General features: G+C 42.5%; 1 protein-coding gene across 1 annotated transcript in view; it reads right to left on the bottom strand.

The window, feature by feature from the left end:
* The window catches only part of DNM1 (dynamin 1), a 64,575-nt gene that overhangs the window by 28,285 nt on the left and 8,795 nt on the right, over positions 1-27,495 (bottom strand). The window contains 8 exon segments of the mRNA XM_027869423.1: positions 2,768-2,835; positions 4,068-4,203; positions 4,429-4,571; positions 15,913-16,073; positions 16,162-16,260; positions 16,365-16,568; positions 16,836-16,985; positions 17,335-17,408. Coding sequence (XP_027725224.1) covers positions 2,768-2,835; positions 4,068-4,203; positions 4,429-4,571; positions 15,913-16,073; positions 16,162-16,260; positions 16,365-16,568; positions 16,836-16,985; positions 17,335-17,408 — 1,035 coding nt within the window.

Here is a 27,495-nt window from a genome sequence, read left to right on the forward strand (position 1 = left end):
AGCTCCCTTCCCTCCATCATTCTCTCTCCCAAGCTCCCACCTCCATCTTCCTCTCTCCCAAGCTCCCTTCCCTCCATCATTCTCTCTCCCAAGCTCTCTTCCCTCCATCATTCTCTCTCCCAAGCTCCTTTCCACCTCCATCATTCTCTCTCCCAAGCTCCCTTCCCTCCATTATTCTCTCTCCCAAGCTCCCTTCCCTCCATCATTCTCTCTCCCAAGCTCCCTTCCGTCCATCATTCTCTCTCCCAAGCTCCCTTCCCTCCATCATTCTCTCTCTCATGCTCCCTTCCTCCTCCATCGTTCTCTGTCCCAAGCTCCCTTCCAGCTCTGAGATTCTGTGTTCTTAAGTCCCTTCCAGCTGACATTCTCTGTCCCAAAGTCTCAGCTCTGACATTCTGATTCTGTGACTACTACTTCTGTATACATTGCTATTAAGGTCACATAAATAGATATTGACTTGACTTAAGAGGAGTGAGGTACTTTAGGAGAAGGGGAGACTGAGGAGAAAAATTGGGAATTTTGAAAAGATTAAAAACAAAGAGTTGAGTTATTGGGGCAGCTAGGTAGTGCAGTGAATAGAGCACCAGCCCTGGAGTCAGGAGGACCTGAGTTCAAATCCAGACACAGACACATAATACTAGCTGTGTGACTCTGGGCAAGTCACTTAACTACCCTCCCCAAAAAAAGCTGAGTTCCTGCTCTGCTGCTAATTTGCTGGTTGACACTGAGAAGAAATTATACTGGAAAACAATGCAGGACTTGGGAGTCAAAAGACTTAGTTTTGAATTCTGTCTCACCCTAGACAAAAGTTGCTTGACTTTTTAAATCCTGTTTCCATATCTAGAAAGTATGGGAGTCTCCCTTATAGGGTCATTATAAAGAAAGTGCTTGGCAAACCTTAAGTTGTAGATGAATGTCAGTTTCTTAAGACCCCTCTTGGGGCCTCATTTCCTCATCCATCAAATAAGGGGTTTGAGTTTGGACCAGAACTCATTCTAATATCATTCCATGACAGCATTTTGTAGTCTTAAGAGGAAGACTCAGCATTATGAAGATTATATGTAAATATTGGCTCCTAAAGGAACCTAATCCACAAGAAAAACAAGAATGCACTCTTTTCTCTGACTCCTAGTCAGTGGAAGAGAGGTAGAGTGTAGTTAAATGTTTAACAATCAGCTTGCAAGATCTAAATAAGACACACTTTTAAGTTTAATGTGCATTATTAACATCTCCATCACTTTCTTAAGACTAAACAATCAACAAAATAATAAATAAAGTCCTGATTTGTAGCCTTTGATGATTTGAAGTATAAATAATAACACTAATAATTTAACAATTAGCTCTTGAGAGCAGGTACTCAGCAGACCTCAGGGCCAGAGCCTGAAGAGGGGAAACTATGGGCCCTAGCTCCAGAAGCAAAAATGAGCAGATTAGGCTAAAGTACAAAGCTTGAGTCCTATGGGGAGAATCATCACTTTCCCCAGGAGAGGAAATAAGGGGGAACAGCAACAGTGATGACTTCTCTGCCTTACCCTGCTCCCCAATGACCTCAAGAAGGACACAGCTGATCCCTAAGATTGCTGCCCCCTCCAAGTGGCTGGGGTATCCTGGATCTCCACTTTGAGGCCTGAGCAGGGCTTCTCCAACACCATCAGGTAGGTGGGCTCTAGGGGGAGGAATAACAGACCTTCTTTCTCCCCATGGTTTATAGTGAACCTTCAACCAGTCCCTAGAACCAGCGTTCTAGGGGCAGATGCCTGATTTGTGCCAACTATAGTCTGAGTGAAATTTCTTCAAAGAGCTGTCCCAGTGGCCTAGGGAAGACAGCACAACTTGAAAAGAGCTAAAAGCAACTTGAGCTTCTAGATACAGGGGTGGAGAACCTGTGGCCTCAAGGACACATGTGGCCCTCTAGGTCCTCAAGTGCCATCTTTTGACTGAATCCAAGTTTTACAGAACAAATCCTTTTTATTAAGGGGATTTGTTCTACACCCAGCCCATCTGACTACCCATGAGTGACCCCTGCTTCAGAGCTTGCACAACACACTCTCACTCCTCCATAGGCCCTTTCCTTTATCTTACCACTTGAGAGGAAGGTGCTGGGAAGGGGACAGGATGGGACAGGGAAAGAAAAAGAAAAATCAAGGTAGAGGGGTGAAAGATGAATTCATGTTCTTCTTCCACCCTTGATATCTCCCATCTCATTCCCTCAGGGTTAGGTGTGGGGAGAACTGGGAAAGAAGGAGCATAATATGGTAGAAAACACTGGGCTGGAGGATCTGATCCTGATTCTGCTACTATCTGGCTATGTGAACTTGAGTCATTCACTTCCTATTCTGGGCCTCAGTTTCTCCATCTGTGAAATGAGGCACTTATCCTAGATGGTCTATAAGTTCCTTCAGGTTCAGAAGTTCTATGTTCTAAGGGTTACTGAAAAATCCAGAAGGTTCTAGAATTCTGATTCTATTAAGTCAGGGTTCTTGGTATGACTTAGGACCCTAAGGCAAGAACTAAATCACTCCAAGAACAAATCCCCTTACCACAAGGCATCCTAACTCCCAACGTAGCAGGAAGACAAAGAGATATTAGTTTGGGGTATATCTTCCTTCCCAATTCCCTACCTACCCAAAGTGAACTCCCCAGGCCCAATATGATCCAGGGTGCCTGGATCCTCCCTCCCCCCAGCATCCTCCCAGCAGCCAGTCAAAGGAAGCAATATCCTCTCGACTCCCAGGACCCTCAGATGCCCCCCCATCCCTCTACGTGCCTGATGCCATGAATATTCTTGATAGCGTAGCTGATCTCCCGCCTCAGCTCCTTCTCATCAAACTCCATCTGTACAAAGGGGAGGAATGGGCAGTCCGTCAGAGGGCTTCTCAAAGTCCCCCAAATAGCACATAAGAGAAATAAAGGGACCCTTTACCTGGCCATGGGACATAGTCAAGGCCACCAGGACGATCATCCCATTGGCATCCTGGGCACCCAAGACCTTAGGATTTAAATTCTAGCCATAACTACTTGTCCTGGAGAGACACATCCTAGAGACTCCTTATCAGAGAATCAAAGACTGAGACTTAGAGCTTGAAGGACCTTAGTGGTCATATCCTAACCCCCTGCTGTTAGAGATGGAGAAACTAAAGTGAAGAGAGCTTATACAACTTACCCAAGGTCACACAGAGAGTAACCAGCAGAGGCAGGATAAGGTTCCCAGGCCCTCTGACTCCAGCTACTCAAGATACTACCCCGGGTCAGGAATGCCCTCTTCTTCCTTTCCACTTGGCAAAGTACTATGGGTTCCTTAAGGACAGCTAAGTGGCCCAATGGATGGAGTGCCCAGGCCTGGAGTCAGGGAGACTCATCTTCTTGAGTTCAAATCTAGCCTCAGACACTTACTAGCTGTGTGACCCTGGGCAAGTCACTTAACCCTATTTGCCTCAATTTCCTCATCTGTAAAATGAGCTGGAGAAGGAAATGGCAAACCACTCTAAAATCTTTGCCAAGAAAACTCCAAAGGGGTCATAAAGAGTTATGACTGAAAAACACCTGAACAGCAGCATTGGTCCATTAAGACCCAGCTCAAATTTCTCTTCTTCTGTGAACTATGGTCTACCATGTTCTCTCATTCCTTTGAACTCTTAATACCATCCTTTGACACCTTACATACTGCCTTATGGGCTTAGTTACCATTTTATATGTGTGTGAGGTTCCTGCCCTTAACTACACTATTAAAATCACTCCTGTGTCCAAGCAGAGCACCTAACACAGTCCTTTGCAGAGAATGGGGACTGAGCACTGGATAGCTGGTGTCCTTTATGGAAGAATTTGGATTAAAGTTTAGGAGTCTTAGGTTCCACCTTCCAGTTCTACCATTTGTGAGACCTTTGTCATTTCCCTTTCTGTCTCCAGGCCTCAGTCTTTTCAGGGGGAAATTGAATGGGGAAGTTTCTTCCAGCTCTAAAATTCGATGGGCTATTTCCTAAGGTTCCTTCCCAGCTCTGAAATGCCAGTCCAGGTGAAGCTGGGTCAAGGTCAAAGAGTAAAGGCACCCTCACTGGGGATGAACTTACTTTGACCAGCTCAAAGGGGAAACGTTCATGGAAGATACGGTTGATTCGGGCCCCTCCAGACAGCTCATAGGTGTCGATCTGGTCTCCCGAACCTTCAATCCGTTTCTCAAAGTCCACAGCAAACTGCTGGACCATCCTGGAAGGAGGAAACAGGAAAAGGATGAAAGAGGAAGTATCTGGGGCCATAGAATAAAAGCTGAAGCTGGGTAAGCATCAGACCAGACAACTACAAAGAAGGAAAATGGAAGGATGGGGACATCAGATAAGGCTGGGTCAGTCAGTAAGATAGGAAGGACAGACTAAGCCTGGGATGGGAGAGGAGAAGCTAGGGATACAGGGGAGGCGGAGCGGGGCTACTTACTGTAACAGAGCCTTGGTCTTGCGGGAGGGGTCATCAGGACGGAAGTTTTTATATTCCTCCACCTCCTTCTCAATAGACAACAACTGACTCTGCAGCTTGTTCCGAAGTCCAGGCAGCGTGTCCCGGATATGGTTGGTCAGTTGCTAATCAGAGAGAAGAGGGGGGAAAGGGTTAAAGTCAGCAAGTCAATAAGCATTTATTAAGCACTTTCTATGTGCCGGGCACTGTGCTATGAATGGGGATGCAAAGAAAGGTAAAAACAGGGTCCCTGCCCTAAAGGAGCTCACATTTTAATAGAAGAATAAATGAGTAAATAACTAGCTACATGGGGTGGGGGGAGAGAGAGAGAGAGAGAAGGAGAGGGAAAGAGAGAAGGAGAGGGAGGAGGGGAGAGGGAGAGAGAAGGAATGAAAGAGAGAGAGGGGAGGAAGGGAGAGAGAAGGAGAGAGAGAGAGAAGGGGAGAAAGAGAGAGAGAAAGAGAGAGACACAGAGAGGAGAAGGAGACGGAGAAAATCTTGGGGCAACTGCAGGTGGTAAGAAACTCAGAAATGCCTACAGAAGGTGAAACTTGGATCTGAATCTTGAAGGAAGCCAGGGAACCAAGAGGAGGCAGGGAGGAGGGAAAGCATTCCAGACATGGAGGATACTCATATCTTTGCAAAGACATGCCATGGGAGTGCCATGGGAGATAGGGTGTCATGTGTGAGAAACAACTAAGTAGGCTAGTGTAATTAGATTATAGAGTGTATGGATGGGAGAAGAAAGTAAGACTAGAAAAGTAGGAAGGAGGGGCAACTAGGTGGCACAATGGATTGAGCACTAGCTCTGGAGTAAGGAGGACCTGAATTCAAATCTGCCTTCAGATACTTACTAGCTATGTGACCTTGGGCAAGTCATTTAACCCTGATTGAGAAAGAAAGGAAGGAAGAAAAGAAGAAAGAAAAATAGGAAGGAGCCAAGTTGTGAAAAGTTTGTATATCAAACACAAAACAGCCACTGGAGTTTACTGAGTAGGGGGTCAGGATTGTCAAACCTGTGCTTTAAAAAATTATTTTGGGGGGCAGCTAGGCGGTGAAGTGGATAGAGCACCAGCCCTGAAGTCAGGAGGACCTGAGTTCAAATCTGGCCTCAGACCAAACACTTGATACTTACTAGCTGTGTGACCCTGAGCAAGTCACTTAACCCCAACTGCCTAAAACAAACAAACAAACAAAAAAACCACAAAAAAAAACTTCTTAAAAAATTATTTTGGTATCTGAGTGGAGGATGGATTGGAATGGGGAGAAGTATGAGGTAATGAGACCACTCAAAAAAGGTCATAATGAGAGGCGATGAGAAGAGGGGGATCCATTCAAGATATGTTGTGAAGGTAAAAATGCTGAGATTTGACAACAGATTGGATATAGGGGGTAAGTGCAAGTGAGGAGGAGTTGAGGATAAAACTAAGATTTCAAACCAGGGTGACTGGGAGGATGGTGTTACCCTTGAGAGTAATGGGAATGTTTGAACTAGGAGAGGGTTTGTTTAGAAAGATGAGTTCTGTTTTAGATGTGTTGAATTTGAAATACCTATAGTACATGTAATTCAAGATGTCCAGAAGGCAGCTGGTGATGGAGGACTAGGGTTCAGCAGAGAGAAGAGGCCTATAGATCTGGAACTATCTGCATAAAGATGATATTTGAATCCATAGGAGCTAAGGACATTATCCCATAAGACAGTATAGAGAGAAAATAAAAGAGGACCCAGGATGGAGCTTTGGAAGACAACTACAGTTAGTGGGTGTGATCTAGATGAAGATCCAGCAAAGCAGACTGAGAAATAGTAATCAGACAGGTAGGAGGACAGACAGGAGAGAGCAGTGTCACAAAAATCTAGGGTGGACAAAGCGTCCAGGAGAAGATGCTCAATCAACCACAGCAAAGGCTGCAGAGAGTTCAAGAAGGCTGGGGACTGAGAAAATGGCCATTAGACTAGGCAACTAATGGGGCTGGACAATTAAAAGTACTTTGGTGACTGACAAGAGTGGTTGCTGTTGAAGGATGAGGTTAGAACACAGACGGCAGAAGGTTTAGAAAAGAAGTGGAGGAAGAATTAAATAACTGGAGAAATATTAAGAGCATATGGGTAAGTTGAGCTAATATAATAAAAATGACAACATGACCTAAGTTAATTCACTTACTCAGTGACATATTAATCAAACTATCAAAGGATTACTGTATAGAACTAGAAAAAGAGTAACAAAATTTATCTGTAATAATGAGAAAGGTCAAGAATCTCAAGAGAAACAATGAGAAATAGCAGGAAGGAGGGAGGCCTAGCAGCCTCCTTCAGTTCTTAAACTATATGACAATGTAGTAATCATTAAAATTATTTGATTCTGGTTAAAAAATAGAGAAGTCATTCAGTGGAACAGATTAGGTACACCCCATACAAAAGCAAAAGAATCCAGTGGTCTATTGTTTGATAAACCCAGAGACCCCAGTGACGGAGGTAAAGACTCACTATTTTTTAAAAAACTGTGGAGAAAACTGGTTAGCAATCTGGCAGAAATTAGGTTTAGACCAATATTTCATACTATATACCAAGATAAGCTCCATATGACCTGGATATAAAAATCCACATTTTGGATCCATAGAAGTTATCCCAACTAAATAAGGGATAAAGAGGATCACAGAAGATAAAAATGGATAACTTTAATAATATAAAATTTAAAAAGTTTTTTCACCAAAAAAATCGAATGCTGCTAAGATTAGAACAGAAATAGTTAACTGGGGGAAAAAATCTCTATAGTGAGCTTCTCCGATAAAGGTCTCTTTCTAAGACATATAAGGAACTGATTCAAATTTATAGAAGTAAGAGTCATTCCCCAACTGATAAATAGTTAAAGGGTATGAACAGGTAGTTCTCAAAGGAATATATCCAAGGTATCTATAATCACATAACAAAACACGTCAAATTACTAATAATTAAAGAAATGTGAATTAAAGCAACATTGAGGTTCTACCTCATACCCATCAGATTAGAAAAGTTGAAAAAAAAAAAGAAAATAACAAATGTGAAAGACAAAACTCGCACTTGTATGCACTGTTGTAGGGACCTGTGAATTGGTCCAACTATTCTGGAGAATAATTTGGAAGTACACTTCAAAAGTCACTAAATTGTGCATACTTTTGACCTGGCAATACTGCTATTAGGTGTAAATCCCAAAGAGAACAAGAAATGAGGAAAAGGACTTATATGTACAAAAGTATTTAAAACAGTTCTTTTTGTGGTGGCAAAGAATTGGATATTAAGGAAAAGTCCATCAATTTGGGAATAGCTGAGCAAATTATAGTATCTGTAATGAAATATTATTATGCTGTAAAAAACAATTAAGGGGACAGTTTCAGAGAGACCTGGAAAAACTTGTACAAACTGACACAGAATGAAATGATCAGAACCAAGAGAACCATTTACATATAACCACAGCATTATAAAAATGAACTTTAAAAGACTTAAGAACTCTAACCAACTTAATGATCAACCCCGATTTCAAAGGACTTATGATGAAGGATGCTACCCACCTCCTGACAGAGAAATGATGGACTAAATATGCAAAATGAGGCATATTTTTGGACATAGCCACTATGGGAAATTGTTCTGTCTGATTATATAATAATCATTAAATAATTGTTAATTTTTAATTTAATTAAATGAATTATTATATTTACATTATATAAACACAATAATAATATTTTATTATATAATTATTATATAATATTGTATATAATATAGGCATATTGCCAAATATAATAATGTTATATATAACAATAAAATTTATATAATAGATTACATAATAATAATAATAATGATAGCTAACATTTATATAGTACCTACTACATGGCAGGCCCTGTGCTAAGTGCTTTACAAATATTATGTCATTTGGTACTAAGGTATTTCTCCCCCACCACCGAGTGGGAGGGAACAGGTGGGAAAGAGAGATGACAAATGCTTGCTAACTGGGGAAAAATTAACTTTAAAAAATTATTATTTATTTATTTTAACATTCTTTTTTTAAATTTGAGTTCCAAATTTTAAAAATTAATTAAAAAATGAAAGTTTTTAAAAATAAGATAATGAGAGGAGAGGAACTAGAGGCACTGAGTGTAGGTGGCTTTTTCAAGGAGTTTGGCTGAGAAAGGGAAGAGAGGTAGGATAACAGAGGGAGTGGGATCTAATGAGGTGTGTTTTTAAGGACTGGGAGACATGAGTATCTTTGTAGGCAGAAGGAAGGAGCCAACAGATAAAGGGAGACTGAATATCAGAGAAAGAGGGACGATGACAGTAGGTCAGAGCCTCCGAGTTCTTGGTATGGAGTCCTTAAGATCCAAGAGAGCGGGGGGCCCAGAGGTCACCCTTTCCCAGGGCCCTTGCTCTTAGGGCTCCCCAACATGGCTGCACTGCAGCCCACCTCCATGAGACCTAATAGGAAAGGAATCCCTTGTTGGTCTTGAGAAATTAGGAAGGACTGGGAAGTCGTCTTGTCCATCCTCAACTACAAAATTAAAAGATGGACTTTTGGGCAAGCAGTGCTCTTAACTTGACTCAATGATGCACTCACAGTATCTGCTCTCATTCCCTATCAGGGAACAATCTATCATAATTTTCCATGAGAAAAAATATTGAAACGGACAAGACCTGTCTAGTTTTCCCTGACATAATGAATCTCAGTTGGGTCTTTTGTAGACCCAGGGACCCACCCATTAGTGCTTACATATACCTTGGTCTCATTCTCCTCAAAGGAATGAGAAGGAAGGTAGTAGGAGGAATGAAACAAAGAATCCTCATTAGGAGAAGGAGGAGGGTGACAGGGGCTCAAGAGCACTGGCTCCAAGGAAGAAGGAGAGAAATCTAAGTTCTGGCTAAGATGGCTTCCTGAATAGAAGTAAAGAGGCCAGCTTCCACACATCCACTCCAGTAGAAACATAAAAATAGCACCAGACTGAATGATGTTCAAGAAATCTTCCAATAAATTATATATAGTAAGTACATCTACCAAGAACCGCACAAAAAGTCATCCAGAGGTCCAGGCAATAGGATACAGGTCAACCAGCAAAGCCAAGGTCAGTACAGACAAACAAGGTAGAAGCCTCCCAGCCTTACCAAATACAATACCAAACTGGAGATACCTAGAGCCTGCAAAGCTCTGCGGCCAATGCAGCAAGAGCAGAGGCCTCCTGAAAGAAGACCTCAGTGCAGCTCAAAAGCAAGTTTGAACCATGGAAATGACTGGAAGTAGCATCAGCTAGTTCCAGGTGCACCAGGGCTCAAATCAGGTCATTCCAGGCCCAGGGGTTCTGTCCTGAGATGCTATAGAGCAGGAATTCTTAACCTGAGGTCTGTGGACTTTAAAAAAATGTTTCAATAAATATATTTCAATGTACTTGGCTTGCTTTGTGATCATATATATATATATATGTATATTGGTTAGGCAATGGGGTTAAGTGACTTGCCTAGGGTCACACAGCTAGTAAGTGTTATGTGTCTGAGGCCAGATTTGAACTCAGGTCCTCCTAAATCCAGGGCCAGTGCTCTCTCTACTGTGCCATCTAGCTGCCCCCGATCCTATATATTTTGCTTTATGCATTTAAAACCATTATTTTGAAAATGGATACATAGACTTCATTAGGGTGCTAAACAGGCTGTGACACAAAAAAAGATTGAAAATCTCTACCATAGAGGGCCCTGGAGGTCCAGTGCTCTGAACCTAGAAGATACAGAAGAGACTAAAACCTACCCTGGGAGATATTCTGAGTGATAAGGCAGTCAGCATGGGAACCTAGATGACCCAGGGCAAAACTAAAGCAGGGTTAACCATCCCACCCAAAAGCACAGCAAAAGGCAGACCCTGGTGCTGATACAAAGCTCCAATTCAGAACCAAGTCAGGAGAGATAAGTAAGCTAAAGAAGATAGAAATGAACATAAATAATTATTATCGATCCAGAGATAATCAAAGATCCAACCTAGAAGACAGTAATTTCATAACAACTGAAATGGAGACTCAAAGGAGGAAAAAAAAGGATTTTAAGGACTACATAAATATCTAGAAGAAATTTAGCAAGAAATTTTAAAAAATGAAATTAAAACTTTGGAATAAAGAAGTAGAAAGGAGAATAAATATCTTAGAAAACAAAGTGATAAGCCTTACCTAAAGGACTCCTTGATATAGTCCAAACAGAAATTAATGTCTCTATAGACCACAAGAAATATTAGAACAAAATGAAAAGATTAAAAAAATTAGAAAATGTAAGATATCTGTGGCACTATATATATATATATATATATATATACACCTTTATACACATAAATATATATGGTATATATGCCCAGATCTATTAGAACCAGAAGGTAAAATGAAAACAGAAAGAATGTACCAATCACCTTGTGAAAGAAATCCTAAAAGGAAAAGTCCCAGAAACTTCATTACTAAAATCCAAAGCTCCCAACATGAAAAAAAAATACTGCAAGTAGTTGTAAAGAAAGAATTCAAGTACTAAGGAAACACAATCAGGATCACACAAGACATAGCAGCTTCCACTTTTAGTGAGAGATCTAGGAGTACAATATTCCAAAAACAAAAGATTAAGACTTGCAATTAAGACTAACTTACTCAGAAAAATAGAGTATAATCCTAGAGGTGGAAAATGGATATTAATAGAATAAAGACCAGAGCTGAATAGAAACATTGAAAGGCAAACACAAGAGTCAAGAGAAACCAGAAAGGTACATTTATGCAAGCAATTGGAAGGGGCTCTGTGAAGATGAGGAGCTAATATTTTAATAGAATCAGAAGAAACAAGTGCTCTTTCAGAAACTTAATGTCTTCAAAGGACATGGAATGAATTAAGTAAGACAAATAGAGGACCTGGGTGTGTATTGGCTCTCTTCTGATAGTTTTAGGAGGGAAAAGAAAAGGAAAGGTAAAAGGAATACAGCAGGATAGAAAGGGGAAAGGTATAAATGGAACCTACTATTTATCATAATTGAGAGATATTAGAAGAAGATACAAAAACTGATGCAAAGTGAAATGAGCAGAAGCATAAGAATGATGTATACAATAACAACAATATTGTAAAGACAAACAACTTTGAAAGACTTAGGAACATTAATCAATACAATGACAAAGCACAACTCCAGAGAACTCATGATGAAGCATGCTACCCACCTCCAGCTAGAGAGGTGATGGGCTCAGAGTACAGAATGGGATATACATTTTTTGGGACATGGCTAAAATGAGAATTTGTCTCACTTGTTTATTATTGTTGTTGTTCAGTCATTTCACTCACATCTGACTCTTCACGACCCCATTTGGGGTTTTCTTGGCAAAGATACTAGAGTGGTTTGCCATTTCCTTCTCCACCTCATTTTACAGATGAAAAACTGAGGCAAACAGGGGTAAGTGACTGGCCCAGCGTCACATAGCTAGTGAACATCTGAGGCCAGATTTGAACTCAGGAAGATGAGTCTTCTTGACTCCAGGCTGGGCACTCTATACACTGTGCTTACCTAGAAGCTTAACTATACATGGTTGTAATGAGTTTTATTTTTCCTGCTTTCTCAATAGGAGGTGGAGGGGGAGAGGAGGAGATGGGAAGGAAAGAGTATAAATCTATGGAAAGCAATCTAGAATTATGCCCAAAGAGTTATAAAACTGTGTAAATACCCTTTGACACAGCAATACCACTATTAGGTCTGTTTCCCAGTAAAAAGGAGAAGAACCTATATGTTCTAAAATATTTGTAGCAGCTCTCTTTGTGGTGGCAGAGAACTGGAAATTGAGGGGATGCCCATCTAGGGAATGACTGAAAAAGTTGTGGTGTATGATTGTGATGGAAAACTACTGCATTGTAAGAAATGATAAGCAGACCCAGCAATAGCACTTATAGGGCTGTATTTGAAAGAGATCATAAAAATGGAAAGGGAACCCACATATTCAAAAATATTTATAGCAGCTCTTTTAGTGGTGGCAAAGAACTGAAAATTGAGGGAATTTCTACCAACTGGGGAATGGCTGAACAAGTTGTGGTATATGAATGTAATGGAATACTATTGTGCTATTAGAAATGATGAGCAGGTGGACTTCGGAAAAACCTGGAAAGACTTGTATGGTCTGATGCTGAGTGAAGTGAGCAGAACCAAGAGAACATTGTACACAGTAATAGCCACGTTGTACGATGACTAACTTTGATAGACTTAGCTCTTCTCAGCAATGCAAGGATCTAAGACATCTCCAAAAGTGTCATGATGGAAAATGCCATCCACATCCAGAGAAAGAACTATGGAGTTTGAATGCCGATTGAAGCTTACTATTTGCTCCTATTTTTTTCTTCTGTTTTGTTTTGTTTCTTCTTGTGATTCCTCCTATTGGTTTTAATTCTTCTTTACAACATGACTAACATGAAAATATGTTTAATAGGAATGTATATGTAGAACCTATATCAGACTGTACACCATCTTGGGGAGGGAGGTGGGGAGAGAGAGGGAGAAAACTTAAAACTCAAAAGCTTATGAAAGTGATTATTGTTAAATCAAAATAAATTAATAAAAATAAATAAATAAACTTTCCAAAAGGAAGAACAAAAAAAAATTTTTAAATTAAAAAAAAGTGATTGTTGAAAACTAAAAATAAGTAATTTTTTAAAAAAAGAAACGATGAGGGGCAGCTAGGTGGCTCAGTGGATAGAGCACCAGCGTTGAAGTCAGGAGGACCTGAGTTCAAATCCATTCTCAGACCAGACACTTGATACTTACTAGCTGTGTGACCCTGGACAAGTCACTTAACCCCAATTGCCTAAAAACAAAACAAAAAAATGAAAAAAAAAAAAGAAATGATGAGCAGGTTGATTTTAGAAAAACATGGAAAGATTTGTATGAATAATGAAAAGTGAAGTGAGCAGAACCAAGAGAACGCTTTATACAGTAACAGCAATATTGTTCAAAGAGTCATTGTGAACCACCAAGTTACTCTGAGTACGATAAGTACCCAGATCAACTAGAAAAGGCCTATGAAGTTAGATACTCTCTACCTCCAGAGAAAGAAATGATAAATAGAAGTGCGCATGTTTTGGTTTTGTACATATTTATAAATTTGTGTCAAATGGTGGCATTCTCTAGTGCGGGGTAAGGAATGAGAAAGGAGGACAATTTGGAACTTAAAATGTAACTAAAAAAAGAATATAAATCTAAAAATAAAATAAAAATTAATTTTTTAAAAAGAGTATACAAACATAGATGAAGGGGCAGGGAAAGCAAGGAAGCATAAAATGAACTTCACCCTTGTCTGACCTGGAAAAATTAGGGTTGAATACACGCAGAGTTTTGTATAGAAATACATCCTATTCAACAGAGATCTAGGCAGGAATAAGGAGGGAGTGTTAAGAAGGCAGACAATACTGGGGAGATGTTAGGAGGGCTGATAGTACTGAGGAGAAAATAATCAAAAGCAAAACAAACTAAATTTAGAAGGTTGTGAAGGAAGAGATTAAAAGAAAAAGTACTGGAAACTAAGGGGGTACCAATCAATAAGGGAATGGCTGAACAAATTATGGTATATGAATGAAACACAATATTATTGCACCACAAGAAATGATGAAAGAAATGTTTTTAGAGATTCCAGGAAACTGATGCATACACACACACACACACACACACACACACACACACACACACACACGCATCTAAGTATAGATATGTGTGTGTTTGTGTGTGTATATATATAATATATATGGATGTATATATATGTATACATATATGAATGTATATATGTGTGCATATATATTTGTGTTATATATATGTGTGTGTATATATACATATGTAAGCATCTAAGTATAGATGTGTGTATTATATAAATATATACACATATATGTGCATCTAAGTATAGATGTATGTGTTTATGTGTGTGTATATATGTATATATATATATATACACACACTGTATAAACTGATAGAGTGAAGTGAGCAGAAACAGAACCAATTATAAAATGACAACGACCTTGTAAAGAAAAAGAACTACAAAAATCTTGAGAACTCTGCAATGACAATTCAGAGGACCTTTAATGAAAAGAAAGAAGGAAGGAAAGAAGCATTTATCCAGGTGGCAGGCACTGTGCAAAGTATTTTACAAATATTATTTAATTTGATCCACAACAATTCTGGGAGGTAGATGCTATTATTATCCCCATTTTACAGTTGAGGAAACTGAGGTTAAGTGACTTGCCCAGTGTCACATAGCTAGTGTCTGAAGCTGGATTTGAATCCAGGTCTTTCTGACTCCAGGCCCAGCATTCTATCCACTGAGCAACCTAGCTGTCTCTTAATGAAGCATGTTACCCACCTCCTGACAGTGAGGTGATAAACACAAGGTGAAGAAAGAGGCATATATTTTTAGACATGGCCATGGTGGGGATTTGCTTTGAATGACTCTGATTATGTGTTAAAAAGAGACTTTTCTTCTTTTTTAATTGGGGGTATTTAGAAGGGAATGGTATAGTGATGCCAAAATATAGAAGAAAAAGAAAAAAATAGGCAAGTAGAAACATTTTTTAAATGTTCAGATGAGAAGTTCAGAAGGAAGGAAGGATAAGCAGAATAGCTCTGAAAATAAAATTGAATTTACTGAATACTTTAAAAACGAGTTGAATGAAATAGAGATTCACAATTTCATATGCACTCCTCTTTTTACGTTCTTTGTCTATGGAAAAGCTCATGGAATTTTGGTGTTAAGTTCAGAATTTTTAAAAAATACATTTTAAAATGACATTTAAATAAAAAATACATTGTTTTAAAAAGAGAAAAATCAAGGATCTGGGAAGGTTAAAGAGAAAATAAGACTCAAGCTTTATTTGATTTTCCAGTGAGAGCCATGTAGAATTTTCAAGAGATTATTTTCCTATTTCTAGTGGCTCTGAATCTTTCTCCCTGTTAGGTTCATACTCTTTTCCTGTAGTCACTAATAGTAAAAACACTTTTTTAGACCTCGTGCAACTGTCTATTGCCTTTAGGGACAGGAGAAGCTTACAGACCTACATACTATTCTGGAGTGATTGGAACAGGAAGAAGAGAACCTTGGATACAAGAATGGTGGGTGGTAGCTGGGAAGGGAAACTGGCAGGCCAAGCCCCAGAGTTTCCAGCTGAAAGGAGGAGAAAGGTGACTTGGGAAATGCTACAGGGTCTACAGCAGTCAGGATGTTAGTGCTAGAAGAGACTTTCAAAGACCAACCAATCATTTGATAGATAGGAAAGTTGGGCCCCAGAGAAGGGAAGACACTTACCCAAGGTCACCCAGACAGCTAGTTCACATATATTCTATCTTTTCACATAAACTGTGTTGTCCTTAGAGCCCTTGACTTTCACCTCCCAAATGCCCTGGGTCACTTTCCAGCACCACCAGATTCCTCTGTGCACCCCACCCACCCAGTGCCCCTAAGAATCTGCCTAAATACCTGGTTCAGGACTTTCTGTAGGAAGGGTGTGCCCATGCGTTCAGCCAGATGGCGGTAAGATGGGTGGGACAGGAAAAACTTTCGTTCAGCTGCCAGGGCTGCTGTGATATCCTTTTTGCCATCAATATCTTTCTGGCTCCGATTCACCACTCCAATGTAGCCTGTGGGACCAGGTTCAGAGATCAAAGGTCATGCGGTGTTCCCCCGAGTTAGGGATCATTCCACAGGGCACAAAGGGAGGATCTTTACCTCTCCGCAGGGGCAGCAGCTTATTCTCCAGGACATCTCGAGCATCCGTCCCTTCATCCATCAAATCTAGCTTAGTGATGACCCCTATGGTACGCTGTCCTGAGGAGAGAGGATGAAAACGTCAGTTTTTCTCAGCTCCTACTCTGGCACCACCAGAGTGGGGTATACCAATCCTCCCCTCTACTGGTTGGACCAGGTCTTACCTTGAGGATCAACCTCCTTGGCAATCTTGAGGGCATCAGAGTTGGCAAGGTCAGAGTTGGCAGGGGATACAGCCAGGATGAGACAGTTTTCCTTGGTGACAAACTGCATAAGCATGTCACGGATCTGGAACTCGATGTCTGGAGGCTGGTCACCCACTGGAACCTTGGTCATTCCTGGCAGGTCTACCAAGGTCAGGTTCAGCACTGGACAGGATCAGTCAAGAGGATGGAATCAGTGGGGGAACTGGGGGAGAGGGCAGCGACCAAGGGGAGAAGTCATTAGAAGGGCAGAGTCCAGGGGACATTTAAAAGATGTAGGAAGAGTGAAGAAAGATGTTTATCTCAGGGAAGATTCTAAATTAGGTGTGGCCAAAGGTAGAAGTCAGAAAATGGAAGGAGCCCAAGGGGAAGATTCCTAAGGGGGTGGGTGCAGGGCCCAACGGGAGCAGCCCTCCTATACCACTTTCTTACCATGTGGAGAATAGACCCGCAAGTTGATGGGCACCGCTGAAATGCCCTTGTTGGAGCCAGTGACACGGTCAGTCTCTGCCTCAATCTCCAGCCGGACCTCCTCAAAGTCTGTAAACTTCTTTCCTTTGCAGTGGAGAAACTCAGCATATTCTGTCCCGGGGCACAGAGTGGATGGGGATGTCACCTTTGGCTTCTGGAATCACCCCTCCATCCCTGTCTTCAGTCCCTTCCCCCCATACACATGCATTTTTGTCCTCTCCCCAGGGACTACCACCCTCAGCCTCCCTCAAGAAGGTCACACTAGTTCCCCAGCTTCTTTCATCCTTAACAAGATATATTCCATCCTAAAGTACACTCCCATCCCTGCCTCCACCCCAAACCTTCCAAGAACACCCAGGCAGCTGAATTCCAAGAGGAATATTTTGTGCTATTTCAGTGTATGAACTAGGAGATTGCCAGGGCACTAGGCCTATAAAAGGGCACCTCTTATAGCCCATACCTGTGGTGGCATTCACCAGCTGCAGGACCAGTGGCCGGCGGGTCACAATGCCAGATCCACGGGGCAGGAAGTCCCTACAACACAAAAGAATGTCTGAGAAGGGCGAAGGTCTCCCCTCATCTATTCCAAAGGGTGTTCTCCATCCTGAGGACTGTTGCTCCAAGAACACTCGGGTATCCAACCAGCTTCCAGAAATGACCCTTCCCTCCTTCACTCTGGCCCAGAGTATAGCCATAAAGATAGAGCTGGGCATATGGCAGAAGGGACAGGAAAAAGAGAAGAAATAATGAGGAAGTTCCAACCATAAAAAGTACAGATGGGTATCTCTCTTACACACTGCTCTTTCATGAACTCAATGGTCCAGGTAAAGGGCCTGTTTGCTCCTCCCCAAACCCAATATTCCATCTCTAGCTTCATCCCTTTATACAGGCTGTCCCCCATCTCCTTCCTCACCTCCATCGGTTAGAATCCTTAGCTTCCTTTAGGGATTCCTTCAAGTGCCACCAGCAAAGAGAAACCTTTCCCTATTTCCCAGCTGAAATTATTTTTAATTTACCTCATATGCTTTTAATTTCTTTTATGTCTATGTGTTGTTTCTCCTGGTAGAAGGGACGCTCTGTAAGAGTAAGAAACATTTCATTCCATGTCTTCAGATCCTTGGTGTTTAGAATAGTGCCTGGCACATAGTAGGGGCTTAATAAATGCTTTTTGAATGACTGATTGTTTCAAGAAGATATGGGTCACAGTCAATGACAGTGCTTCCCAGGTATCTCTTATGTCTATTTGCTGCTCATCACTAGACCCACAGAATCCTGACCTGAACCCTAACATTTTTCAGTCAACAAGAAGAAACTAAGTCTGAGATGGCTCTCTGGGAGGGGAAGGGAATATGTAGGAAAACTATGTGATGTAAGAAACAGAAAATATCAATAAAAACTTATTAAGAAAAATAATATGAAAAGAGGGGAAACTGAGTCACAGATCCTACACAGGAAGTAGTCCACTCTCCAAGGCACATGGGCTTCCACTAGTCACAATTTGTAACCCCAAAATCTGATGAAGCACGAAGCACAAACCCCCCAGGGAAAGGGAAATGGTCACCTCACTTCCCCTCCCCTGCCAGGTCTCAGTCCTGGATATGGGAGGGATTGAGGGATGGCTGTCTCTTCTGCAGCTCCAGAGTAACAATCAGAGGCCCAGGACAAGGGAAAGGTGCCCCAAACTTATACCACTTCCTCTTCCTCCCATTTTTCTTTGGTCTTTCCTGTCTTTTTGCTGACTTTCAGTCCTTCATCACTCCCTGTCTTTTCTGCTGACTTTCAATCCTTCACCACACCCCTCTGACTTGGGCTTCCTGCCTCCAACCCTCCCTTCCTCCTGTCCCTGAGCCTGGCCCATCAGACCATCCCGAGGCAGCAGCGATGTAGCTGAGTTTGGGTAGGAATAGAGAAGCTATCAAGGCTGATGGGATGAAGTCACAACACGACAGAGACATGCAATCTTAGAGCCAAATGTGACCTTACAGATCACCTAGTCCAAGCCCTATATGTTTCAGACAGAACAAGAGATGGAGGTGAAGTAAACTATCTGGGCCACAGAGACTTAAGTGGCAGAGGACGAATAGAAACCAGGCCTCCCGAATGTCTCGAGTCTCTCCTATAAATCACGTTGCTGTAGACCACAGGCCTGTTTCTCTGCCTGCCTCAGTAGTGTGGCCCCCACTCCACTTCCACTTCCTATCCACCCACTTGAGCATGTATGTCAAGGCAGGGCTCAGAGAAGGCACTGTGATTTCTCCAGATGAATCAGCAAGGGCTGAAAAGGATTGTCTCAGGGGAAGCTGACAGACAGGAGCTGTGTCCTAAAAAGCAGGCCCCGAGTCTGGAGGGTAGAACCCTGAGTTTCTCGGCTAGTACACAACAGAAGTTGTACACAAGAGCTGTGGAGATGGAGGGGAGGTGGTAAGGACAGGGGAAAGCCTGGTGTCAGGTCAGAAAGTGACAACTTTCATCCAAGGTTCCACTTCCAAGTGTCCCAAGGGTGCCAGGAGGAGGTGGGCATATCCCAGGGGCAGAGGCTCTTATGCCACAAGGGATAAGGACTACAAAAATGGACTGTCCTTCCTTGGGCGAGGAATGGAAGGGAAGGTGTTGGGGTTGGGGACGAGGCCTATCCCTCACCTAAAGAAAGGCAGCAGCATGGAATAGTAGGAAGAGCAGAGGACTTGGGGTTGGAAAACACTGATTTTTGCTCTCAATTTCCACATATACTAGCTTTCGTGACCCTAGACCAGTAACTGGGTTCTCTGAACTATTGTTTCTGAATGAGTCCAGACCCGGGATTTCATTCCTCAAGATAAGGAAACTCCTTCCACTAGCCTAGATCTTTAACCGTTCAGGCAATTTCTAGTCTTAAGAAAGTTGCCTGGGGACGCAGAGACAAAAGACTTGCCTAAACTGTGTAGCCTGAACTTTAGTTTCCGGATACAGTGTGGGTACCAATGGAGCACCTAGACTAGCCATCACTCTTTCTGTTGTTGCTGTTGTTATTGGGTCGTTTCAGTTGTATCTGACTCTTCATGATCCATTTGAGGTTTTCCTGGCAGAGATACTGGAGTGGTTTGCCATTTCCTTCTCCAGTTCATTTTGCAGATGAGGAAACTGAGGCAAACAGCTTCAGTGACTTACCCAGGGTCACACAGCTAGTATATGTCTGAGGCATCACTCTTTCTAGCAAGACAGAAAGTGACTGTAAAATGGAGCTAATAAAACTTACCTCACCTATTCACAGAGTTGTGAAGAAAACACTTTGTAAACTTCAAAGTATTGGAGAGATGTGGGTTATTATTTATTGAGTCCCTAGATACCCCCAGCCCCTTAGAATGTAGGCTCCTTGAGGTCAGAGACTGTTTAACTTGTCTTTATATCCCCAGAACTTAGCACAGTGCCTGGCACATAACTGGTGATTAATAAACCGTTGTTGATGGATGCCCCTGGCCTAGGCGGCCCACTTCCCAAATCTAACCAGAGATGCTCTATCTACCTTGAGGACTGGGGTAAGAAGCTAAGAAGAATTCCTCCTCAGCTCCATCTCAGCCCTGCTCTGGGCACCATTTCCCTACCTACAAAAAGTGGGCAAGGAGGAGGGCAATCCAAGACTCCATCAAACCCTGGGAGGAAAGACCAGGAGAAAAGTGAGGCAGATGGACTTGTCTACCTCTATCAGTGAGAGGACCAGGGAAAAACAAAAAATGAAAGGCATCCTGCCTTGGAATATCTAAGCAGACTTGTTAAGGTAGTATTCTAGAGTCATACATCTGAAAGCTGTAGGGGACAGTGAAGGATAATGCTTCTTCGTATCAGGCAGAGGATGGAGATTGGCGATGAGAGAGCCCAGTCCAACAAAGGCAGAGGGACCAAATGTCATGGCCTAAGCAGGAGAAGGAAGATGAGCTGAGGGAGATATGGAGTCCCCAGATGGAGGTGTACTCATCAGTTCCCTCCCCCAAACCCTCTACTGACATAGAGGCGGAACCCCCACCTGGACAGCTCCTCACCCAGCAACACCATGGCAACAGCCAGTTCCCATGGAAACAAACCCAGAGAGGAAGAAAACCACAAAGCACTCCCCCCCCTCACAGAAATGGAACCAATCTCCACCACCTCCCCCACCTCTACTCTGAACCAGTAGATCAGTCTGATGGTGGCAGACTTCCCTGGTCCTAGGAGTTGGGGGAGGAAAACCCTAGATTGGAGCCAACATGGTTCAACAGGGATGGATAGACAGAAAGATTTGGGGGGGAAATAGTCCCATCTTCTATCCCAAGATTTCAATTCTGCTATTTTTTAATATCTTAGCCCCCAACACTCAGACATCTAGGTCCTCACCCTGACAACAGGGCTTTGAGTTGCCCTGGGTCTGACTGACTCCTCAAACCTACCAATAAAGGGAGGGGGCATATATAGTGGGGTTCAGAGAGAGGGTACTCAGTCCAGCTGGACATTCAGAGCCTTTGGCCCCAGGAAGCAGAGGCTTCCCCAGGCCCTGGTTCTCTCGGGTAATACCTACCACCTGAGCTATTAAAAGGACAATCAGCTTAAAGGGAAGCAGAGATTAACAGGCAGGGAGACAGCCTGGACCAGGAATTCCCCAGTGAAAATCACTGCTCTCTATAAAGGAGCAGAGAAGGTGATGTATGCATATTCAGTATTGTCTGGGACTCTCCATCCTTTTGGGTAACATCCAGACAAACCTTCAAGGGACCGGTCCAAACAGAGCTCTCTATCTTTCCTCCAAGTTCTTGGGGAGAGTCACGGAATTAAAGAATGTGAGTCAAAGTCACATAATTTTAGAATAAAAATCATAGAATGAGACTCGCAGTTAGGAAAATTCACTTCCTTCTCTTCACTGGGGAGGTGGGGGACTATGGATGTACAATATTGCACATACTGTCAAACCCAGTCAGCTGGCATGGCTGAACTGTTGGTTTTTTCTCCTTTAATCTTTGTTAAAAGGGAAGACCCTCTGGGTAGCTGAAGGGGAAGGTATATATTTGGAAATGAATGGGATATGAAAACAAAAGATGAGAGAGAGAGAGAGAGAAACTATGAGAAATAAGAGGATAAGAAGGATGGACCAAATGATTTCCCAAGTCCTTTCTGGCTCTAATATTCTATAATTCTAACATTTTTGGATTCTATCTAACTTTCCCCATTTTATAGATGGAAAAAACTGAGAACTAGGGAGGGAAAACAAAATCAGGAGAAGAGTCCAGAGTTTCTCTAAGTCAGGGTCCTAGATGCTGTTCTGCCTGGCAGATTCTTCATCTCAGAGTAACTCTCCTTCAGAAAGAAGCTCTGATGTCTCTTTAACTACACTCCAGACAAAGAAGGGGAAGGAAAGGGAAGGGAATAAGCACTTATTAAGCACCTATGATGTGCTAAGCACTGGGTAAACACTTTACAAATATTTTCTCATTTGATCCTCACAACAACCTTGGGAGGTAAGTACTATTATTACTCTCATTTTATAGTTGAGAAAACTGAGGCAGACAGAGGTTAAATGACTGTGTGCCTAGGGTCACACAGCTAGTAAGTGTCTAAGGTCCACTTGGAATTCAGGTCTTCTTGACTCTGTGCCCGCTGTGCCCCCGAGCCGCTTCACAGAGGCCTAACAGCTAATTCTTATATTTCTGTGTGTACCTCTCTGAGGAACAGCTCTTCCCATAGAAAGTCAGAGGGCAGAACCACTAAACTTCATGGGGCACCCCAGAACCCAGGAGTCTTGCTTCTCAGCCCAGTTCCTTCAATCTCTACTCTGGGTGGTGAGAGAAGGGAAACTCCTGTTTCCTATTTCCATTCCATCTCTGTGGTTCCTTCCCCTTCCCAGAGATGCAATCTGACCACACTCTTCATTAAAGCTAGTTCCCTATTCCTCCTTTCCTCGGCTCCTCCCGGCAGACTTCCTATCATGTATTCGGGGAGCTTGCCACACTTACCCGCCTCTCTCAGTATACCGGAGGAGTGTCTTTCCCTCCCTGATGGCAGGAGGGCCCGGATGTGGGGGATAGCCAATAATAGGGCACCCAGAGAGATTGGTGGCCAGCCCCACTACACACCTCCTCACTGCCCCTGCCAGCAGTATGGGAGAGTGTGGATGGGGCAATGCTAGCTCTCACTATTAAGTCCTGGTGAGGGGGATGGTAAAAAATGAAGCAGGGAGATTGAGAGAGTGATTTCTTTGCCATCTGCTGACTCATCCTCAAACACACACCAGGCATAAAGAGAGAAAAATGATACCTCTAAAGAACTCAAAGCACTTTATAGGGAATATCTCCATCATCCCCAAACTATCCAGGAAAAAAAAGAGGTAACAGAAACAACCTTAGCATGGCTTAGGTGCCGGATCTAAAGCCCAGTGACCCCAATAGCCAGTACTCTGTTCTGTCCTGTAGCCTCTGCTCAAAACAGACAGGCCACAAAAAGGGGCACTGTCATGTGAACAGGTAACATTTAATGACTCTGTCCAGGGTCTCCAGTGTTTGTGGAATAATGTTAATCATGACTGAGGGCTTGGGGTTAAGGGAAAAAGAGAGGAAGGTATTGACTTCTTTGAGTGCTTTGAGATCACTAAAGGCAGTTTGGTTATTGCCCCACTATACCAAGGTTAGATGCATTGGAAAGGCCAGAACAGGGGGATTTGATATGGACAAAGTGGACCTTTGTGAAGGGGAGGCAGCTTTGGCCTCCAAGGGTGGGAAAGTCTCGTGTATAGAAAGAACACCAGCCTGGGAGCTAAGAGACTCAAGTTCTGGCCTTGGTTCTTCCACAGACTTTCTGGGTGACTTTGGACAAGTTATTTTCCCTTTCTGGGCCTCAGTTTCCACAACTGGAAAAGAAGCAGGTCAGATCAAATCATCAGAAAGGTGCCTTCCAGCTCTACAAGAATGGGGTGAGGTATCATCTCCCCAGAGGAAAGACAGGATGGGAGGAGTATGGTGTTGGCTAGACGCAACAAATCCCTCTGTGTTCTTTTTGCCCCGTCTTCCCCAGGAGTGATAGTTGTGGGGACGTCTGACTCACTGGCCTTATGGATTTCAAGAACAGTTTCTAACCTTAACAATGGGGCTGCCTCACTTTTCTAGCCATACCCTAACAAAGGGGCAGGAGAGCCAGTCGGTGATGGAAATGTCCAGGTCTCTTCCCTCCAAGGTGGGGCTTCTCTGCTGGAAATACACCTTCCTTGGGGGTGAGGGAAAAGGAAGGAAGAAACTACTTTAGAGCATCAGGCAGATGAACCTGGCTGAGAAGCCCCAATTCCCATTTCCATTCTAAGTCACACTTGCCTGATAGCTGGTTTCTTTCCAACCTCAACCTTTAGCTCACAGAAGCCTGGTAAAAATGGTATAGCTCCTGTGCCAAATTCAGCACTAACACATATTAGTATTCAACTTTCTTCTTAGAACCACCACCTGACTTTTTCTTGGACTGGAATTTAAGGAAAATGAGGCAGTAGCTACTGCTCAAAAGAAAGCTGCCTCTCCCTTCGACTCTTTCAGTGTAGGATATAAGAAGAGACATGAGTTATGTTGTGGTGAAGGGTTTTTGGGCGGGAGAGGGGAGATGGTTGATGGCAGTCCTGAGTTGGGGTGAGCGAGGGAGAGGAAACGGAATGGATGGTGCCATATAGACAGGTCAAAGGGTCACCAAACCTTGGACGTGGGAGGGACTTCAGAGATCTGCCCTGACAACTGGTCATCCAGCCCCTGCCTTAACACCTCCAGGGATAGGGAACTCACCCCTTTTTGAGGCAGTCCACTCCACTTTGGGGCACCTATGGTGGTTAGGAAATAACCTTCATCTGCTGAATTGTCTTTTTGCAACTTTTACTTATTGCTTCTCATTCTGCCCTCAGAGGCTAAGCAGAGCAAAGCCTGAGTCTCTGCCTGACAACTTCTCAAATACTGAGGATAACTGTCACGTCTCCTCTTCTCCAGGCCCAACATCCCGGCAGACCCTGCGGCCAGTAGGGTGACCTCTATAGGCGCTTCACTGTTCTGGTCGCCATCCTCTAGATGAAGCACAATTTGTCAACTGGAGTATCTGGGACTAAACACAGTACTTTAGAAGTGTTCTGTCCAAAGCAGAAGGCAGGCAAAATCATGACTTTCCCCATTCTGGACACTACGGCCCTCTCTCAGCACAAACAAAGGTAATATTAGCTTTTTTGGCTATCATGCCATACTGTTGATTCCTCTCCTCCCCCCGCCCCCCCCAACCTCTACCCCAGGCTTCTGTTTTTTCAGCCTAAGGTAACAGGGAAAAATGTTGAGGGGCAGGAGAAGGCATGTAGAAGGAAAAGATTGGTTTCTGAGTATGTGCAGGACCTAAGCAACTGACTTGGGCCTGCAGATTCTGAAACATGTCTGTAAGATTGGCTTATGGGAAAAGTGACAAGAAGGGCAAAATATTTCTTTTTTTTTTTAATAGATAGTTAAGATGATGAGCAGGATGGTTTCAGAAAAACCTGGGATGATTTATATGAACTGATGCAAAGTGAAGTGAGCAGAACCAGGAGAACATTGTACACAATATTGTAATAATGATCAACAGTGAAAGACTTAGTTACTGTGATCAATACAATGTTACAAGACAATTCCAAAAGACTCATGTTAAAAAATGCTATTCATCTTCAGAGAGAGAACTGATGAACTCCGAGTGCAGAATGAAGCATCTTGTTTTTCACTTTACTTTTCTTGCTTTTTTTTCAACATGGCTAATATGGAAATGTGTTTTACATGACTTCACATGTGAGATCAATAGAGCCATATTGCTTGCCTTCTCAAGGTGTAGGGGAAGGGAGGGAGGGAGAGAATTTGGAACTCAAAATTTAAAAAAAATGAACGTAAAAAACTTTTTACATATAATTGGGAAATATTTAATAAAATAAAAAGATATTTAAAAAATAAAATGGACAGTTTTTGTTTTTATATCACCTTCATTTCCACATATATGTCTCCCCTGACTCAATACTCAGTGAGCCATCCCCTATAACAAAGATTTTAAAGGAAAGAGAAAAAGCAGCTCAGAAAAACTAAGTACATATCAATTTCGTCTGGCGGCAGCCTATTAAGCTTAAAGGTGCCCTAAGACTTGGGAGATACCATGTTGGTGCAATGTTCCACATCTCTGCCCTCTTCTGCAAATAAGGGAAAGAAGGTCATTTTCCCATCTCTTCTCCAGGGCCAAGCGAGGTCATTAAAATTACACAGTACTAGGTTTCAACATTTTGTTCTAGGGTAAGGATTTCTCTACACATCATGCCCTGAGAGGTCCATTAGAAGGAAGATGAAACCACCATCTTTAGATGTAAATCTATTGATCTGCTATTAGTCCATTGTTATAATTATATTTATTATATCAATGTCATAAATAGAGTCAGTAAAAGCATGTTATGTCTATTCAGTAAAAGATCCTATGTGTGGGAAGTTAGCATGACTTGGGAGATCATGTCCTCAATTTAAAGGCTAGAGAGAAGTGGGTTCAAATCCTGCCTCAGACACTTAAAAGGTATGTGATCTTAGACAAGTCATTTCATCTCTCACAGCCTCGGTTTCCTAATCTGTAAACTGGATATTATAATCCTTGAATTATCAACCTTATAAGGCTGTTGTAAAGAAAGCATTGCAAATCTCAGATAAATAAATATGTGATGTAATTATTATTTCTAGGTGGCATCTTGACAGTTGAGCTGGCATACACCAGGGTAGAACAGAACAATCATAGGGGTTGACTCAGGAGATAATAGGTACTCCCAAATCAACCCTGCCTCTGACATTTACCAGCTGTGGGCCTTAACTTCTCTCCTCATACTCTTCTAGCCTCAGTTTGCTTATCTGCAAAGTGGGGGTAATAACATCTGTTCAAAGCACCTCACAGGGTTGCTGAGGATCAAATGAGATTATATAAATCCTTTTATATCCTTAAAGGGCTATACAAACATCAGCTATTATTATTTGGTCCCGGGCCTTGAGGACACTAGTCATTCATCACATTCTGGCAAAGATTCAGGGAGTGGACCTTCCAGATCCCTGGAAAACCAGGGGCTTTTCCTCCTCACACAGCAATGGCCTATTGTAATATACTGTCCTTGGCTAATAATGCCTTTCCTCTCTCAATGCATTAAGATCAGATGCATCTAAGCAATAAAAATAAAACCATCCCACAGTAATAAATAGGGATGTCAAAGGTGGATGAAGCTGCTAATTGTTACTCTCTCTCTCTTTCCAGTGATTGCTAGACTCAGGCTCTCCCCACCTCTGCTTCTATTCTCCCTCCTGAAGGTCCTTCAGGGAAACTTACCAAGAAAACTGAGCCTGAAGGGAACCCAGGGATCCCAGTTCCTAGCCTGGCACCCAGTCCTTCACCTTGGCACCAGGATTACATACTCTCCTGCTTTATACCACTGGAGAGACACTTGGTGCCATGCCCTCAGTCCCAGGAGATACATGGAAACAGTGCCTCTGCCCTGAGGCTTGATCTACTTTGCCCTTCAGCCTTAGCCATCAATGATGATAATAACCTATGTTTCTATGGTCCTTTAATATTGATCATCACATTTCCTCCTCCCAACAACCCTGTGAGATGTGTATATAGTATACAC

This window comes from Vombatus ursinus, unplaced genomic scaffold, assembly GCF_900497805.2.
Source record: "Vombatus ursinus unplaced genomic scaffold, bare-nosed wombat genome assembly UNPS02014793.1, whole genome shotgun sequence".
NCBI classification, from domain to species: Eukaryota; Metazoa; Chordata; class Mammalia; order Diprotodontia; family Vombatidae; genus Vombatus; species Vombatus ursinus.